Consider the following 17,926-nt stretch of genomic DNA (forward strand, 5'->3'; position numbering starts at 1 on the left):
AAATATTTTCTGTGCAAAAGTAACATCTTTTTTGGCAATAAAAAATAAAATTACTTTTGCTAATAAAAAGAATAATTCACTTTTAAATTGCTTAGTTTTTTAAAATTTTCTTAAAGGGACTATTGGTAAGCCTTAGAGCTAGGGTGGTAGCAATAAGTCCTTGTATACTCTAATGGGATATCTGCTGCATCCTGCAATGCTGCTTCCATCTTGTCCTCCATTGTGACAGTCCCATCAGACCTTGGCCCCTTTTAGTCTGCTTTTGTTATCCTACAGAAACTAATATGAATATAGTTTTCTGTAATGACTGGGAGACTAAGATTGTCCTATGTGGAACCTCTTTTTCCTTCTGTAAATGCCTCTTTACTTGCAGCTAAAAAACTAGGGTAGCAATGCTCAAAATTAGAAGCTTTTTAGAGGTTTTTTGGCAGAGGATTAAAGCGTCCTTGAACAAACTTGAGCAAACTTCCTGTGTACCGAACAGCAAGCTAATTTAAAAGTTGGTGTGCTAAACACTTCACACACAGGGAAGGTAGCCAGAGCCCTTGCAGGGGAAGGCTTTTAAGGGGGATGAAGAATGCGGAGGAGACAAGGTAGCATAGTGAATGATGTTATTCCAGGAGAAAGCCACCTTATTAAGCAGCAATGAGTGTGATTCTTCCTCTAGATAAACTAAGACTGACTATTGCAGTGTCTTGCTGTGGGATAGTGAAGTAGTTGGATGGCACTGGTGTAGAAGACGTAGATTAATTGGCCACAGGTTCAAGCACAGCATAGTGTGTATCTGCCTTATGTCATCCTGGAACTTTTTATATTCCAGAAAGCTTACTAGTCCTGGCCTTTGGGGGAAGACATTACAAGTTTGCCAGCATTAAAGATCTCATACTTTTCTTAGTAAAAAGAGAAAATTAACTGGCAGATCTCTGCCTCCCAGTGTTTTGCAGCATATTGTCATTGGGTAGCTGCATTTTGTGTACATTAATATGATGTTTCTTGAACCTTTTATAGGAAGAGCTATTTTTGAATAGAAATTGCTTGAGGAGAACAGGGACCACGAGGAATAATGACACAGGAATAACTTTCATCAGACAGGGTTGCAGTTTGCATGTAGAGACTTGTGTGCAAATATAGCAGAAGTTTCTCTCCTCTTCTGCTTCAGCATAAACACTAACAGTGCTTTTCTCGTCTCTTATTTGAGATTAAATATACCCAGTAGTGTGGGCATACAGTTTTAGTTCTGAAACTAGAATATGGCAACACATGTCCTCAAAATTCTAAAACTACCTACTTCTTCATCAAGTACTTAATAGTTTTTGAGGAAAGATCTAGTTTGTCCAGCTTGTTTAAAAAAAAAAAATAGGTGTACTTTTGATGAGCGAGATGACTTCTGTGGAGAAAGCAAATTGATGCTTTTGGTATTATTGAAAAATGAAAATTACATTTTTTCCCTCTAAAAAGATCACCCATCCTTATAAAGAGAGAAGGGGTGAATATTGCTAGTGTCCCTTTAAGCAATGAGTTAAACTTCTTTTCCTTTAGTATGTTCAATGTCTTCTCATTATTCAGGTTCAGTAGTTGCTTACTAGCTTTGATTGAATTTTATAGCATTCAAGTTGTAACTATTAAAGCAGAAAGCACTTCAAAACAGTATTTTGATGAAACTTTGTTCCTAAAATAGCTTTATTAAACTCCTAATGGCCTATTTTTGGAGTCTGAGGTAGAATTTGCTGTCGTCTGTGCTAGGTTAGGCTAACAGTTTGGTGTGACAGCTTTGGTGTTAAATTTTATTTTTCATTGATTAGTAATTTGCTTTAACTTTTGCAAGAAAGGTTAGACAAGCTTAAAGATACCTTCATAGGAAACAGTCTTAATCCCAGCTGTTTCTCATCATTTAATTAAGTGTAGAAAGAGTGCTACATAGTCTTACTGTTCTGCATTTTAGTTATTTTCAGGGGGAGAAGACAAGCAAGCATTTGCTGTTGCTAATAATAACATTTCCTAAATGAAACTCATTCATACATTTAAAAAAAAAGTGTCCTAGTGAGGCTGGAGAAATTACTATGAACATGCTTCAAATTTTGAGATCTTGTTAATACAAGACATTGATATGCACCCACACCAAAAAATCTTTTGCTCATGTTGCTTCTTCAGGCAACAAGACAGTAATTCACATGTAGAATAAGGTGGTAAGCTGTGAAAAGAATCAGAGGTCCACTTAACATCCACTTATTCTCTAGGCTTTATTTAGGTGTCATGTGGAAGATTAGAATGAGGAACTAAAAAGGAATTTTTTTCTTTTTAGGGAGGGATTCACATATAAATTACAAGAAGAACAATTACAGGCTGTGTAGGTTAGAGACTTTGACAAAGAAGTGTCTCTGTACCCTGAAGTCATGCATAGTATGGTGTGAAATAGAAGGTTACTTAACTTACAGCCAAGAATTTGGGCTCAGTGTTTTTCAGTCCTCTTAACAAATTATCAGAACTTGAATATGTGTAGTGGCTGTCTTCTCAAAAAACAGCATTTTGTAAATTGGTTACAAGGCACTGGACAAATGCTCTGTTGCTGTCTGAGCCAATCTTTTAAGTACTGGCCTGCGTAGAAAGATAAAATACGGGGTGTCGTGGTTTAACCCCAGCCAGCAACTCAGCACCACACAGCTGCTTCCCCCTCCCCCCTCCCAGTGGGGTGGGGAGGAGGAAAGAAAAAAAAGTAAAACTCGTGGGTTGAGATAAGAATAATAATTGTAATGAAAAGGAATATAACAAAAAAAAGAAATAGCACCCAAGAAGAGACAAGCAATGCACAATGCAATTGCTCACCACCTGCTGACCGATGCCCGAGCAGCGATCCGCGCCTCCTGGCCAACTCCTGTCTGTTTATATACTGGGCATGATGTTCCATGGTATGGAATATCCCTTTGGCTAGTTCGGGTCAGCTGCCCTGGCTCTGCTCCCTCCCAGCTTCTTGCACACCTGCTTGCTGGCAGAGCATGGGAAACTGAAAAGTCCTTGGCTTAAGATAAGTGCTACTTAGCAACAACTAAAACATCAGCATGTTGTCAACATCATTCTCACACTAAATCCAAAACACAGCACTGTACCAGCTGCTGGGAAGAGTGTTAACTCTGTCCCAGCTGAAACCAGGTCACGGGGTTAAGAAAAAATAGTACTCAGTTTGTTTATTATTATGAGCATGCAATATATTCTCTAGGTAACACCATTTCCAAATACTGGATTTATCAATGGGTTCACATCTCCAACCTTCAAGCCTGCTGCTTCTCCATTGACTACACTGAGACAGTATCCTCCCAGGAACAGGCAAGTTCAACCATCTTTTAACAATATACATACTATTTTATTATCTGGCATGTGGGGTTTTAATCTGCTTATTTTAGTAACACCAGCTAACTTGAAAATACTTGTGAAATTGAACCTGGTGCAAGGTTAAGTGAGGCCAAAGGGCAGATGGTGCTGTTATTGTTAGTGGAGGTACTGTTTCTAAATGTAAATGGACTGAAAGCTGAGAACTTGTCTATTCCATGACTTAGGGTATTCAGATGAAATATTCTGAATGATGGCATGTGATCAGCAGGATTATTCATGTAGTATTTTCAGTTTCAAGTAGTTTTTAGAAAAGTCACAGTTGAAAATAGACAGTGAAAAGGTTAATTTTGATAATTCACATGACCTGTTAAAATGAATATTTATCATTCTTATAAATGAAATATGCAATAAAGGACTAAAGATTTTACTACTTCTGAATTCTGTGTATAGACTTAGGCCTCAGAAGATCTCTCATAGTGCATATGTTGAAATGACTTTTGAATTTGTAGGAATCCTAGCAAGTCTCATATACGACATACAATACCCAGTGCAGAAAGGGGACCTGGGCTTCTAGACAGTCCTACAATATTCAACTTTTCTGCTGATCGTTTAATCAATGGCGTCAGGAGTCCACAGACGCGGCAGCCGGGACAAAACAGGACACGGATGCAGAACGCTACTACAAGTTATACCAAGAGGGAAGTAGGAACTGGACGGATGGAACAGACAAGCGTTGACTCGTCTCCTGGATTAGGTAGAGGAAGGTGAGTGTACTCTGTAGTCTGAATAACCTGGTATTGCTGCTTCTAAACAGCTTCTTTTAGTAAAGAGAAATGGTACTAGTACTGTTCTCATCACTATTTTAAACTGAGACTGTCTCTCCTCAAAGCTATAATCTGGGAAAGTACATCAGAGAAAGTGCTAAATATAGAACAAATGCAAAGTGGACTTGCATACTTTCCTACCAAATGAAAATCATTAATGGAAACAGATGAACAATTTACAGCCTTAAGATCTAATCCTCTATCTTTTCTTCATCTGTTGTAAGAAAGTTTTTGTATATTATTTGTTTGACTTTAAGGAAGCAGTTCTGCCCATTCTATTTTTCAGCAGTGTAGATTGTGCACCTGAACCTGTACTAGCAGTGCTCATTGTTAATTTTTTTCAGTTGAAAGATCAGAATTTTGCCCAAATTAGACATTTACAACAACGAAGATGTTGGATTGGTATGGAGGGAGGAAAAAGGATTACATGCAACTAAGAAAACTATTGTTATGCAGTTCTTGAAACAAAAAAACCAAAACACTCCTGCCCCGCCCCCCCCTCCCCCAAACAAAAGCACCTGGGGAGCTGAAAATTGGTGGCACCAATATTAATGTGAGAATTTAGCAGGCTTATCTTGGAATTTTTTAAATACAGTACAGTTCTAATAAGTGCTTTATAAAAGTACTGTGCAGCTTTGCTTAATGATGGCTGTGTTTGTGTCTCCAAGTAAATCACATTTTGAGTGACTTACTGAATTGGAGGATAACTCGAGTCTTTTGCAGATGATCCTATATTAGACTTGTATTGTGTCATTGCGAAATTAAGTGGGGATTTTGTGCAAGGATTGTAATACTTTTCTAAATTTAATTTGCCAAATTGCGTTATAGCTAGTGGATGTAAGTATGATTAAGGACATAGGAAACAAGATTGCTCAAACTATAGACTACAAAAATGTACAGTAGTCGTCAGTACTTAGGTTTATATTCTGACGTTTTGGTATTGAATACATTTAGAATATTAAAAGTGAAACAAAGCTTAGAAAGTGTATTGAAACTGAGTTAGAATGCATTGCAAATTTTAAACTGCTGCTTGGAGGGGCTTTACCTGAAGCAGGGCTGGGAGAGAAGTGCTGAAAATGTCTTGGAGGGGCTTACCTGAATTGAAAATAGTTAGCCATATTTCAAATGTTACATAGGTATCAAAAAAAAAAAGACTAAAACCTTTACTTTGGATATTGAAAGGTTTTGTCTAAGCCTTATGTAATCGGCACTGAGATGCTTTTAACGCAGTAATTATTTGTAACCAGTGTATTCTTATGCTGACTTGTATAAGATCCGTACCTTTATTTTAATGAAAGCTTGCTAGAAGTTTTTCCCTAAAACATTTTTTTTAATAACCTGCCTAGCATGAAGATGGATGAAATAGCAATTTGAATTAATTTGTCCTGTTTTCACCAACTGCCTTCCATTCATTTATAGGCAAGGTTCTGATAACTGCTTTCTTTCCCTTAGGAAAAACTCGTATGGCTACCGAAAGAAAAGGGAGGACAAGTTTACAGTGAGTGTTCATGATCATATTAATCTATAATAAAAGTAGGGTAACAAGGCAATAGTATGGATATTATGTGCAGTAGCAGGTGAGATAACTTATTGCACAAGCAATTGTATGTCACAGTTGACTGAAGACAGTAGCTCATTAGTCTCACATGAGTTTACTGCATTTGACTATCAGAGAAGATTGTCCATTAATGCAGAAGTCAGGAAAAAGTTAAAATTACTCTTTTTATAGTAGCAAAAAATTTCGATCTTAGTGTTATTTTGTCAGCATGCCAGTGTTCACGTTCAGGGGGAGCTAAATAGCTAAGCTAAAGTTCAGAACACTTGATACTTGATTATCATTCATGTAGATGTTGAAGAACATTTTATAGATCCATGTGTAAGTGGAATGTTAGTTATTAAGTGGTCAGTTCTGTTTCTTAAATGCCTCTCCAAATACCACTTGGTAAGGGTATACTAAGACTGTTGAAATATTACAGTTTTGGTAAACTTAAATTAAAGGTGAATACCTAAATAGCCTTGGTACTTGAAAAGGCTGGACTAGACATTGTGTAGAAGAAAAAAAACAAATGCATTTTTTTGGCAGGACTTAAGGTTTGATTTGATAAAACCAGACAATTGTGCAATTCATTTTTTGCCACACATGGCATGTTCATGAAGTTGAACCAGATTATTTCCTTATTCATATTACAATTGCAAAGTAGACCCCACTGCATGAGCCATAACACTTTCTTAAAGGTCTGGAATCGTTGCATTTGTGTATTTGTGGCTCCTGCTGTTGAGTAGCCTTAGGGAACTCGGATAAAGGAGCATCAAGGTTTGGAAAGCATAAAACGACAAGTGGTTCCTTCCCTTTAGTTGCTTTTAGTTCTTGTCAAACTTCTCAAAGCTCAGTGAGATCAAATTACATGTAGGATTCTCAGTACTTCTTTCTTTCGCCCTTTCAAAGCTGCTTGAATTTTTAGATTGATGTTTTCCTGTCAACATTTCTTTTCTGTCTCTGAAAGAACGAGGAAGTGGTACAGGTTAGGCATATAAGTGAGTGGCTGGAGTGAAAGGATTGCCTTGGACACTCTTACTGAGCAGAGAGGCTCTTCTGACTCAGCTGACTTTAAAGGTTATTTTAACTTTGAATGTAAAACTGGTGGATGTGGCTTCTTTGGAGATCCACGGTTCCCTTCTCCCAACACCAGGCTTTAATTGCAGCCTGTGCAGCCAGGTTCCTTCTAGTCTCTTCTGGCCCATGAGTCTTTAGTCTGTACTGTCCAGTGATGCAACTTGAACCCAGGTGAGAGCTGCTGCACACCCACAATTGTGTACACTGGGAAGGAGTGTGCTCTGAAGTGAAAGATTAAAATCTACCCCTTTAGACTGTGGAAATAGTTGAATCCAGGATCCTATTTCTTGTGTGATGCTGTAGTGATTAGATAGAGTACATAAGACATCACTACAACCAGTTGTATTTGAATGGAGTGATGACTTCTTTCAATTTTTATTTTTTTAAAGGGAAAAATTATAGAGTAAGCATGCTCGCATGAGAGAGAGAGTATGAAGCTTTTTGATCAGATTGTATCTGAGGCTATAGACATAAGCCAGTTACTCAATTTGTCGTAACAAGTTGACTTGAGAAATTTTATGCAGTTGGCAGCTTAAAATCCATTTAAGTCCTCCCTGGTCTCACTAATTTAAGATGTTAGTACTACTTGTCTCTTAATATGTTGGGTTTTTTAGGACTCATCTGTATAACTTAAAATGTTTGTAACAAATACAAAAACATTATCTATTGCAGGACTTCAGTCCCCTTTAAGAAAACTAAGTGCTGTGATTTGAAGAACTGTTCTAAAAAAAAAAAAAAACTTGTTCCTCTTGCAGTTTGAGCTGGATAAGTGTAGTCTCTCTCCATGACCCTTTGACAGGTCATCTGACTTCTATTTTTGGAGGTTTGCAGCCTCCATTGCTGTAGCACTCTTAAGCTGTGTTCTGAGGGGTAATGCTGGGTCAGTAGCAGTCCTAGGAGTTGCAGTTGTTCTTGCCTCTATTCTTTCCCTACTTCCCTCTCGACACACACTTCTTTTGACCTAAACTGTAGTTTGTGAAAAGACCTCAGGGTGGTTTTGTATCTGTTCTTCTTAGAAGGAAGGGAAAAAACCAGTAAGTAATGCAACACCTTTCTGTCCAGAAGCGTTGTTCTCACACTCAGACCATCTTGGCTATATACCCATAAATATTTTCCTTTTCAAAATAGGAATCGGCTCAGACTGCTTTGCATTTGGTATTCTGCAGCAGAGATCATCTTAGCACAGGCCTGAGCACAGTCATGAAACAGTTACTTCTTTGTTTATGTGATGTAGATGAAGTTAATTAGTAACTTCAGTTACAGCATATTACAAAAGGAATTTTATTTTTTCAGTATAAATAGAATTTAGCTTAACAAATCCTTACAAGCGGTCCTCACAAGTGATCTTTAACTGTGGTACTCAACTTCTGAACTGCTGTCTGTAGTGCAAAACAGTTGCATTTAGCGTATTGATGTTTTTTTTGCCTGGGACACTGTTTTTCTTCTTAGATTTAGTTAGAAAAGTTCTCCCTGTTTCAAAAATAGTTTTGACATTTATCTTTGCATTTTTATGAAGTGACCATATAAATTCGTATTAATTACATGAAAATTACCGTTGTCTACACTACACACAAGGCATGCTGTCTTGTCGTTTCTTAATATATCTGAACATGATATAAGATTCTTGTTGACTCCTGTCTTTCATTTAGAATGTTACCAACTGCACATAAATGGGCTTTATATTTTCACTATATCGTGATATCTAAACCAGTCTGTGTTCCTTTCTATGTCAGTGTAAGTGTCCATCCTGAAGGAAGGGTCAGCAAGAAGACTTTTCTTACTATACCAGTATCACAAAAGCTTATGCACATGAAATTTGTAAGGATGCTTATGCCATCCCATTTAAATAATAGTTAAATATTTTAAGGGCAACAGTGGAAAATGAAAGCAGCTATTCCTCGGTACTGTGTGGTTTTCTTGGGAGGTGGGATGGGGGAGGCCTCTCTAGGGCTTCACAGGTATAAATCAAATGCAAAATACAGTTTAGAGTCCCATGTCTTTCTTTTCTGTCATCTAATGCAGTAACCTCAACATGTTATTTCTATTCCAGAGAGGCCAAACACAGTCTCCACCCCCCCCAAAACCTCCATCTCCTAGCTTTGAGTTGGGTTTATCTAGCTTTCCTCCATTACCCGGGGCTGCTGGCAATTTAAAGACCGAAGACCTTTTCGAAAGCAGACTGTCCAATGTGGTAATAGGAACGTCAAAAGAAAGAGTGAGTAGCCAGTGTTCATTTTTGTTGGGAAAACAAAGAATTGCATACCTCTTGTTTTTAGATTTGGTGGCTTATACATAGAAAAAACTTGTGGTTTTACATGGGTCATAAGAAATCCTTTTAAAGAACATCTGTTAAATGATGTGCCACTGCCTTCTTCACTTGTCTCTTAGAATTTGTTGGGTATTCTCTTTGAAATGGTGTGGAATATGATCACCAGTATAAGTAGATGGTAATAGCGGAGATCAGAAAATATACTCTTTGCTGTTTATAATTGCCTCAGGCTTTTTGATAGACTCAGGTGAGAAATTGGTAAGTTTTCCTCCTGTTTGAAAGTCAGACTTCTGAGTTGTATGTAAAATACTTTAAAGTGACAGAGACAAACTTCTAAGCGCTGAAATATAAAGAAGCTGCCTACATAATCTCAGTACACTAGACATCATAGCTGGAACAAGAACTGTTACCAAAACCAGCTGGATCCCAGCGTTGTCTTGTCATATTGCTTGGAAAGATAAAAATATACCAGAATGACTTGGCAACCACTGCTTTCTAGATGTAGTAGAGATCCAGTTGAAAATTAATGTTCAGTAGCTGTTCATAGATTTCATTCTTAGAACTGTCTCTGCCATGCCATCTGTGAGTGACAGTATGTTCTCCTCCATCAAGACTCATATAACCCTGTGCACTATGGAACAGTCTAGGCTATGGAAGTCTATGTTGGCTTTTTTTGCTAGCTCTAGTTTAACTTGTGTTTTTCTAGCTGTACCACAACTGAAGAACTTAACCCCTGGATATAGCAGTGCAAAGCAACCTGATGAAACACCAAAATCTCTCTTGTGTCTTGTCTCTAAAACCAGTCTATTGCAGAAGTGTTTTCTTTGGTGCCCACGTATCAGGCGTGGGCAGGGAGGGTATTTGTTGGTAAAGGAAAGAGGAAGCGGCAGGGCAGCATGCACCTGAAGCAGTGGTTGTGCAGACAAGCCATCTATTCTGTCTCCTTCGAGTGGTAATAGGGACCCTACATTTCAGGGTTGCATTTAGGGGGAATGTGGAGGACAGTGCTATAAGAGCAGTGTTTAACTTAGTGTCAGCCAGTACTCCAGATTGCAGTCTGTTCTTGGCCAAGATCTATCTGTTTTTAAAGTATTTTATCTCTATTATTTCTGAAGTGTTTTTTTGACTATCGTATTTCAGGTTTTAAATATAATTCCAGCACTTGCTATTGATATTGCAGCTGAAAACCCATTGCTCCTCCCATTACAAATGTAGTACTTGCTTTGGACTGCACTTATTGTAAAGAACTTACACTTCTTTCCTGTAGAGGCAGTCTTAATGTCAGTCAGGCACTGAGGTGTTATGATAGTGCAATGCACTGTCACATTAAAAAGCTTCCTTGATATCCCAATTTCTTTTTCCGGCTTGCATGAGTTAGTCTGTACTATTGTGTGGAAGAAAGGGATTGTGCTGTCTTTCCTTGTTGGCATTAATAATGAATAAGATAACAGCGACTGGCTCCAAAGAGCAATTGTGTTCTACTGTAAAGGTGTTTGAGTTAACGTTAGAATCTTGCCAATGTATACAGGCTGCTTTTCACCTTGATTGCAACATTTTTTCATGTCAGAGTGTCATCAGATCTACATCTGATGTAGAGTTATGAAGTGCTGAAGTAGAGTTACACAGTGCTACTCTTGATGACAAGTCCAGTGTACAGAAGCTGAGTGAACTTAGGTTGTATAATTTCCAACAGTTGCTATCCAGGCATTGTATCTTCATGCTCTTTGCTTTGTGGTGCTCTTCTAGATGTAGCTCTGGGGAATGGCAGGTGTTAATCATCCCACATTTTCTAACTAGGGAACTGCAGCCCTGTCAGATCAGGGGCTAAGTGTTCTGACCTCGGAACAGCACTTGCATGTCTGCTTGACTTGAAGCTATCCACACTTAACCACATACCTACAAGTTTTGATGAACTTGGGCCAGAATGCTCAGCAACTTGCAATTTCACACCTTTGCACACACTATTATAGTGAGTAAAACTATAGAAGCTGTTCTTTTATTTCTAAAGATCCACCTTTTATGGTTTTACTTTGAGTAAAACTAGGCTTAGATCTACTGCAATAATCTATGCTGCCTGATTTAAAACAGTGTCATCAAATACCATTTTCCTTTCTATCAGTGACCACAGGAGTCTCATGTTTTATGACCTTTGAATGGTGGCTGGGCTGGGGAAAGGGGTGGCTATCTTGTTCCTTCTGTGCTTGTGTTCTCCCATTGCTCTCCCTTCTGCTTACCACAATCTGTTCTGGTTCTAGAGTCAGACAAGTCAAAAACAATACGAAGAACGTAGCACTTTTTAAAACAAACAAAATGGTTATAAATGTCAGACATACATTTTTCAAGATAGAGTTGTCTTTCTCTTTTATTTTGTGACAATTTAAATTCATGTGTGTGTCTTGAACCTATTTGGCCTTTATCTAGAAGCACAGTATCACTTGGCACTAGCAGAATCTTTTGAGGGCTATGGAAAAGGCCTCTTTTGCTCAGTAGCAAATCACGCTATAGCATAAGAAAGGGACTTTTAAAGGATGGTCATACCCTAGTTTGCAAAAACTTCTCTCTTTTTTTTTAAGGTTAGGGGTTTTTAGCACCAGCTATTGGGATGATGCTGAGTTCGAGCTTTGAAGAAGACAGTTCTTAGTGCATAACTCTAGGAGACTTTTGTCTTAATAGGCTAACTATGGTTATGGGAACAGGCACAAAGCCTACTTTGTCACCAGCAGGTGCAAAATTCCCAGGTTGAAAGAAGTGATTTTGTCATCCAGATATGTCCCAAAGCTAAGCTTCCAACTTTTTGGGAAAGAGCCTTAGTGTGTGATTTATTTGTCTGTGTTTCTAAAATAATTGTAAAGGAAAAAACTTATTTGTACAATACATATGTATCTTCCTATAGTTAATTTACCCTTATAAATTAGCTTGTAAACTGCTTCCTGATTGTGTTAATTTTCAGGCAAACAATATTAATTGGATATTATGATTGCCCTTCTGTGCCTTTTTTCCTCCTTCAGAACATTAATGTGGATGCAAGTACAAACACTATTCCATCAGGAATTCCTCGAGAGCCGTTGCTGCCAGTTTCTTCTACATTGCCCAGGACGTTTGAAAGGTCTCCTTCGCCATCCCAGTCTTCTGAGTAAGCACTTAACTACGTGGCTATAATTATTCTGCTCTGAATCACGTTTGCATTTTCTCTCGTCAGAAGGCTAGGTGGAACACTGTAAATAGCTATTAAGATCTTAATCAATGAAAGAAATAATATTTTGTTGTATATTGTACTTGTAGTAAAGGCAATAAAGCTCAATTTCTGAACAATATCATAATAGTGATTCAGTCATAATAGTCATTCAGCAGACAAAAGTTTAGTGTTGTGTTTTAGTCTCTGCAAGTATTTAAAAGTTTAATGAATACCTTACTGTCTTGTATTTAGATAGCTTTGAAGCATAGCGAGTAAACCTGCGATCCTGTGGGCAGTACTGTTGTCCATACAATAAAGTTTTCAGTAAGACTTTACTTGCAACCTGTAAATCAAACTGAGGTGTTTGAGTAACAGGAGTAAGATAACTGAAGAACCAAATGCTATCAGAATGTCACAAATTACAGGTGGTGTCAAGTTCCACAGGAGTATCTTTTTGAATATTTGATAACATTTTTAAATGCAATGCTAGTCATAATGTGCTAGGCAAATTATAGCTATAACTATAGTCATACTCAAAGTTTTAGACGCATTATTAGATCGATCCTGAAGTTTCACTTTTCATGAGCCTTGCTTCCTGCTGGATGCTTACAGGGACTCCAAGGTTGTGGATAAACAGCCGAGAGACACACAGAGTACAGAAAGGCTTTCTTCTTCCACACTCAGTACTGCATGTAAATCGGTACAAGTCAATGGGGCTGCCATAGTAAGTGACCTTATTACTTCACTTTCTCTTAATGATCCAGTCTGACGCATTTAACAGAATATTGCTTCCATTGCTACCCAGTGTTGTGTAATCATGTGAGCCCAACATCCTTAAATTTGCGTGTTGGTGGCCTCATGATTACTTGCATGATACAATTATGCAATTAACAGTGCAGAAGTGTTCAAGATAACTTGGCGAATGATAGGTCTTTATCTGAATTCTCTTCTTGGTAGTATCCTTGAGGTAGAAGCATTAATACATATGTTGATACTTAAACCAGAGTATTCGTAGTCTTTCAGCTGTTTTTGGAGTTTGCTTGAATTGGAAGTATTTTGCCCTATCACAGTACCCCATTTTTTTGGCACACTGTTTTGTATTTTACCTTGTCTTGAACCTTATTGTCTGTACAGCTTCTGTAAACGTCATACTCAAGCCCTCATCTGCATATTTTAGTGCAGCAGTCTTTTGGGACAAAGACTTTACCTTTTTTGTTCATAAAAGTAAATGATTTTTTTCTCAGGATGCTTTGTTTAACTCTGCTGTCCTGTTTGCTTTTGATTTCACAGGAACTGCGAAAACCTAGTTATGCAGAAATTTGCCAGAGAACAACTAAGGATCCTCCTACATTGCAACCCCAGAAAGAACAGAAGCCAAACACTGTAGCATGTGGGAAAGAAGAAAGAAAGCCCACAGAAACAATAGAGAAAAACAGAGAACCTCCTCCTGCAAAGTCACATCCTGGACAACCCAAAGACCAGAGGAGACAGTCAGGACGCAGATCGTCCCCTCCAGCTGTTGGCAAACGCTTAAATAAAGAACAGAATACCCCTCCAAAATCTCCTCAGTGAAACTAACACCTGGGAGGGATTTGAAAAGAGGTCTGCTTCCCACAAATTAAACCCATGTTCCCACTAAGATACCTGAGAATGAGTTGCTGGTTAGGAGCTTGCAGTGATACTAGGCATATAACAATGCCTGCAAGTTATTTTTCTGTGAAATACTTTTTCCCCTCTTGAACAAACATTCTGTTTTTCTGGATATTTCTGGATAGTTGTTCTAAACCTTACATTTAGGTTGGTGCTTAATTGGAGGTGAAGCTTAGTGTGATTATTTTTTTTCAAGATGTAAAATATTTGTCTTTAAAAAAATCAACTTTTTATTAAGCCTCTCTGTGGCTGTGTGAGTGCAAGCTCTGTATAGTGAGTTTTTTCTAAATTGTTAAGCAGAAATGTGCTGCTGCAATATTTTTAATAAACTGGTCTGCAAGTACATATCTAAAGTGTCCAAAAGACTGATAACGGCAGCTAGTGTGTAGAGTGCAAGGAAGTAGATATATTTTACGAATTAGTATGTGACCTTGAAGATTTTTTTTATTGGGCTGCTGTACTAAGTGTCAGCAAATGAACTTGCACTTTTAGGTTAAATGAGTAGTTGTTTCTAGCGTTTTTAAAAGTTTAATCTTTTTTTGATGTTTTGCACACACAAAATGAATCCTACGGAGCACCATAGCAGTCTTTCTAAAATATTTCCTTTTTTGACTTACTGCAAGCAAGTAACCATCTTCTCACTCCAGAATAAAACTGATGTTATAATTTGCAAATACAAAGCACATTGTGAATAGAAAGAATTAAGTCTGTGAGCTTCTATGGTGGTGAAGCCTGTTAGTGGATGTTATCAGGAGAAAGCACTGTAGCCTTCTTGTGATAACCTTAGCTTCCCTGTGCTTGTAAGGGAGTTAACTGAGTCAGCGCTGTATGTTCTGGTTACCCCTGTGCTCTGTGTAGACTTTTTTTTTTTAAACTCAGCCCCAAGTGCTCTTTGAAAGAGTTCATATCTTAGTCAGCCTTGTGTTGACATCTTCCTATAACTACAAGCATTGGCATACGGATTTAAATTTTTTCAAGACGTGAGATAATGGTGTTTGTTTTGTGTGGTGGAGGAAGAGATCCCTGATATTTACCTCTGGGATGAGGTTTCTCACACTTATTTACTTTAGAAGTGATGCGCTTTCTGAAGGACAAGGATGCACTAAATTAGCGAGTTTCTAATAAAGTTGAATATAAATTATTTTTGTTTTAAAATGCCTAAAGTTTTTCTTTAAGTGTTTAAACTGCAGGAAGTTCAGACAAAACTCATTCCTGCTGACTATGACAGTACAGTTTATTCCACAAAAATGTTTATTTAAACAACTGATTTTTTTAAAGAATTATTTCCATCCAATATTTAAAGACTTGAATTTTATTTAAACTTGAAAATGACTTTGCCTTAACTTTTGTACAAGACAGCTTAGAGTTAATGAGGTCTGACCCCATGGAGGGTTAGCGTGAGTGGAATACAGAATTACTCAGTTACAGTATGTATCTATTGTCACTGGTCTTACTGGGTAAACATACTGTAGTACAGGAACTAGCAGCAGTTTTTGTAATATACCTTAAAGATCTTAAACAGTTGATCTTTTTCAGATTGTTGAAAAACCTGTAAATGCAAATAGTCAATACTGTATTAAATATGTGCACTTGGAAGTGTGTGCTTTGCTTGTACAGTTGTAAATAATCAGAACATATAAAAAGGTACCCTAAAGAAAAAAATCTGATAAAAATTATTGATATTATAAATGTTGCTGTTGAGCTGGATGTAGATAAACTAAATGTTGTGGTTTGAATATTACTTTAATTTGTTGTTTTTTCTTTTTCTTATTTTATTCTGGTGTGCTGAACTGACTCTGCCTCTTCACTGCAAAAGGGAAATGGAACGAAAGTCTTATTTGAAAGCCCTCAAATGTTTTCCTAAGTCCCTCTAAAAACAAGCGATTTAACCAATTCAAAAGTGTTCTGCAATGTAAGTAGTGAATTTCAGCAGTCAAACTGTAATTTTAAGTCATTAATAAAATCAAATTTAATTGGAAAAAAAACTTTAGACTGCTACAAAAATATACACTGAAGCTTATTTGTCTGCTTTCAAGAGTATCAGTGCTTTCCTTAGTGTATGATTCATAGAACTGTAAAGTTAACTATAGAAGTTGACTCCTGATAAATCTCCTGTTACAAGCATCAATTGGTAACTAGTTGACCTTTTAAATCCAGCCTGTTGTATGCTGCAGAATTGGTCAAAATAGGGCATGCTGGAATCTGTTGATTTTTCTTGTTTAAAAAGCGCACTTTGTGAATGCTGTGGGAGGAGATCGGACTCTGACAACGTCACCAAAACTGCTCAACCAGTTCTGTCATTGGATTTTTAATATACTTCTCCTTTCCCCAGTGGCAGTGAAAATGGTAGCTAGATTTGTGTATGGTTTAGGCCAGCTGTATGATTCATTTTGTTTGTCTGCTGCAAGTGAAAGGCTTACCAGCTGCAAACAATCACAAGTGGTTCCTTACAGCGACTGTGTACAGCTAGTCATAATACTCAACTGGTACCTAAGGTAATATATTGAGACCAGCGGGATGTGTTGTGCTGTTCTAATGTATTCTGCTGCCATTTGTGCTAGGTCAATACACTGTAATTACTGCTTACCCAGCAACAGTCTGTTGCATCGAAAGTTTCAGCCTTCCTCTGATGTGGTTTTTATAGCTTTTTTAAAAAAGAAAAAAAGTGACACACCAAATAGCTGTGTAATATACAACTTATCCTTACTGCGTTTTACTTTGAGATTTTTTTCCCCACTCAGTGACAAAACGGAGTTTTCGGAGTAGAGTTGTGAAGTTGCACGCAGACTGTTGCTACGATACATAGAGAGATCAAAATGTGGCTTTTAAAATGAAAAACTTCCCAAAAGCAGTAGCTGAGTTAAAGGTTCAGGGATATGGTAATTAAAATTGGCGTTTTACCTTGTAGGACTACGTGGTGATGCTTTTCATTTTGAAAACAAGTCAAAATGGGATCTGAGACGACTCTTCCAGGAATTTAAAAAAACAAAGGTTGCTTTTAAAACTTAATGTTGTTTCAGATCAGTGCCCCACCGTGACACTGTCATTTGCCACTTGGAAATCTGTGAACAGTGGCAATTTTTTTACGTTGCTGCATTATCATCCTTCAAAGACTTCAGCAGTTGGCACAGAAGGGCCCTTGTTTGAGTGTGGTGCAGTGTATCACGAGCAACAGCTGACTGTAATGGTGCATACCTATCTCTGTATCTCCTTCAGCTAGCTACAGGTAGGGATTTTTATGTGCTTTGTAACCTATTACACTAATAGCAGCAGACAATCGAAGATTTCTAAGGAGACCTAACAGCTGCCAATTCACGAAATAGAAGTGTAATATGGGAGCCTTCTTGAGGGTTTTTGTTTTTGTTCTTCTTCCATTAAGACTGGAATCAAGCTTACATGTAAACTATCAGTAATTTAAGTTTCCTTTTGTGTCATAAAATGTAAACCTGTCTAATTTGAAAAAAAATATGTAGGTTATGAAAAATAAAGATTTAGGCACTGTTGAATTCCTGATTTTTTTAATTAAACCTTTCTTCAGCAGTATTTTTCATTACCTTTTGTCTCTTGCTCCCATTTTTGGAAATTGTATATTTCTAATTTTGGGAAGAAGAATCTTTGCTTGCTTTACTGTTCAGCACAGCTATTGTAACCATCACCTAAGGCTATGTAGCAGCAGCAAGAACACCTGTAATATAACTCTGAAGGCAGCAGTATCTATCTCTATTAGGTAACTATGACTGGTTAGCTTTTTTAAAACAAATGAAGAAAAGCTGATGTGATGTTTTGTTTACTAGAGGTTATCTTCATTAGTGGTTTCCTCAAATTATTAGATAGGGTGCTGGCTTGGTCTTAAATGTGGATTGTAACGTTTGGGTTAGTGCTTTGGTTGCATGGCTCTTGAATCCGGAGATGTCCTGGGATTATTCTTGGCTTTGGCTGGTTTTATAGGTTATCCTGGTCATGCCTCTAGGAAAGAAGAGCTTCTGGGATAGCCTCCCTCTAAGTAAAAGATCTGTTTTGGAAATACTTGAAACCCTGTTTCTTTAGGTTTGTCTCTCATTCAGTTT

At 37.6% G+C, this 17,926-nt stretch overlaps 1 protein-coding gene across 1 annotated transcript in view; it reads left to right on the forward strand.

The window, feature by feature from the left end:
* LARP4B (La ribonucleoprotein 4B) overlaps positions 1 to 17,365 on the forward strand; it is a 60,965-nt gene extending 43,600 nt beyond the window's left edge. Inside the window, exons 11-17 of the mRNA XM_050891535.1 lie at positions 3,215 to 3,321; positions 3,837 to 4,091; positions 5,604 to 5,649; positions 8,816 to 8,980; positions 12,043 to 12,167; positions 12,822 to 12,933; positions 13,500 to 17,365. Of these exons, the coding sequence (XP_050747492.1) occupies positions 3,215 to 3,321; positions 3,837 to 4,091; positions 5,604 to 5,649; positions 8,816 to 8,980; positions 12,043 to 12,167; positions 12,822 to 12,933; positions 13,500 to 13,781 (1,092 nt within the window). The 3' untranslated portion in view covers positions 13,782 to 17,365. The remainder of the gene's footprint in view (positions 1 to 3,214; positions 3,322 to 3,836; positions 4,092 to 5,603; positions 5,650 to 8,815; positions 8,981 to 12,042; positions 12,168 to 12,821; positions 12,934 to 13,499) is intronic.
* The last annotated feature ends 561 nt before the right edge of the window (positions 17,366 to 17,926 follow it).

Source organism: Gymnogyps californianus, chromosome 2 (assembly GCF_018139145.2).
Source record: "Gymnogyps californianus isolate 813 chromosome 2, ASM1813914v2, whole genome shotgun sequence".
NCBI classification, from domain to species: Eukaryota; Metazoa; Chordata; class Aves; order Accipitriformes; family Cathartidae; genus Gymnogyps; species Gymnogyps californianus.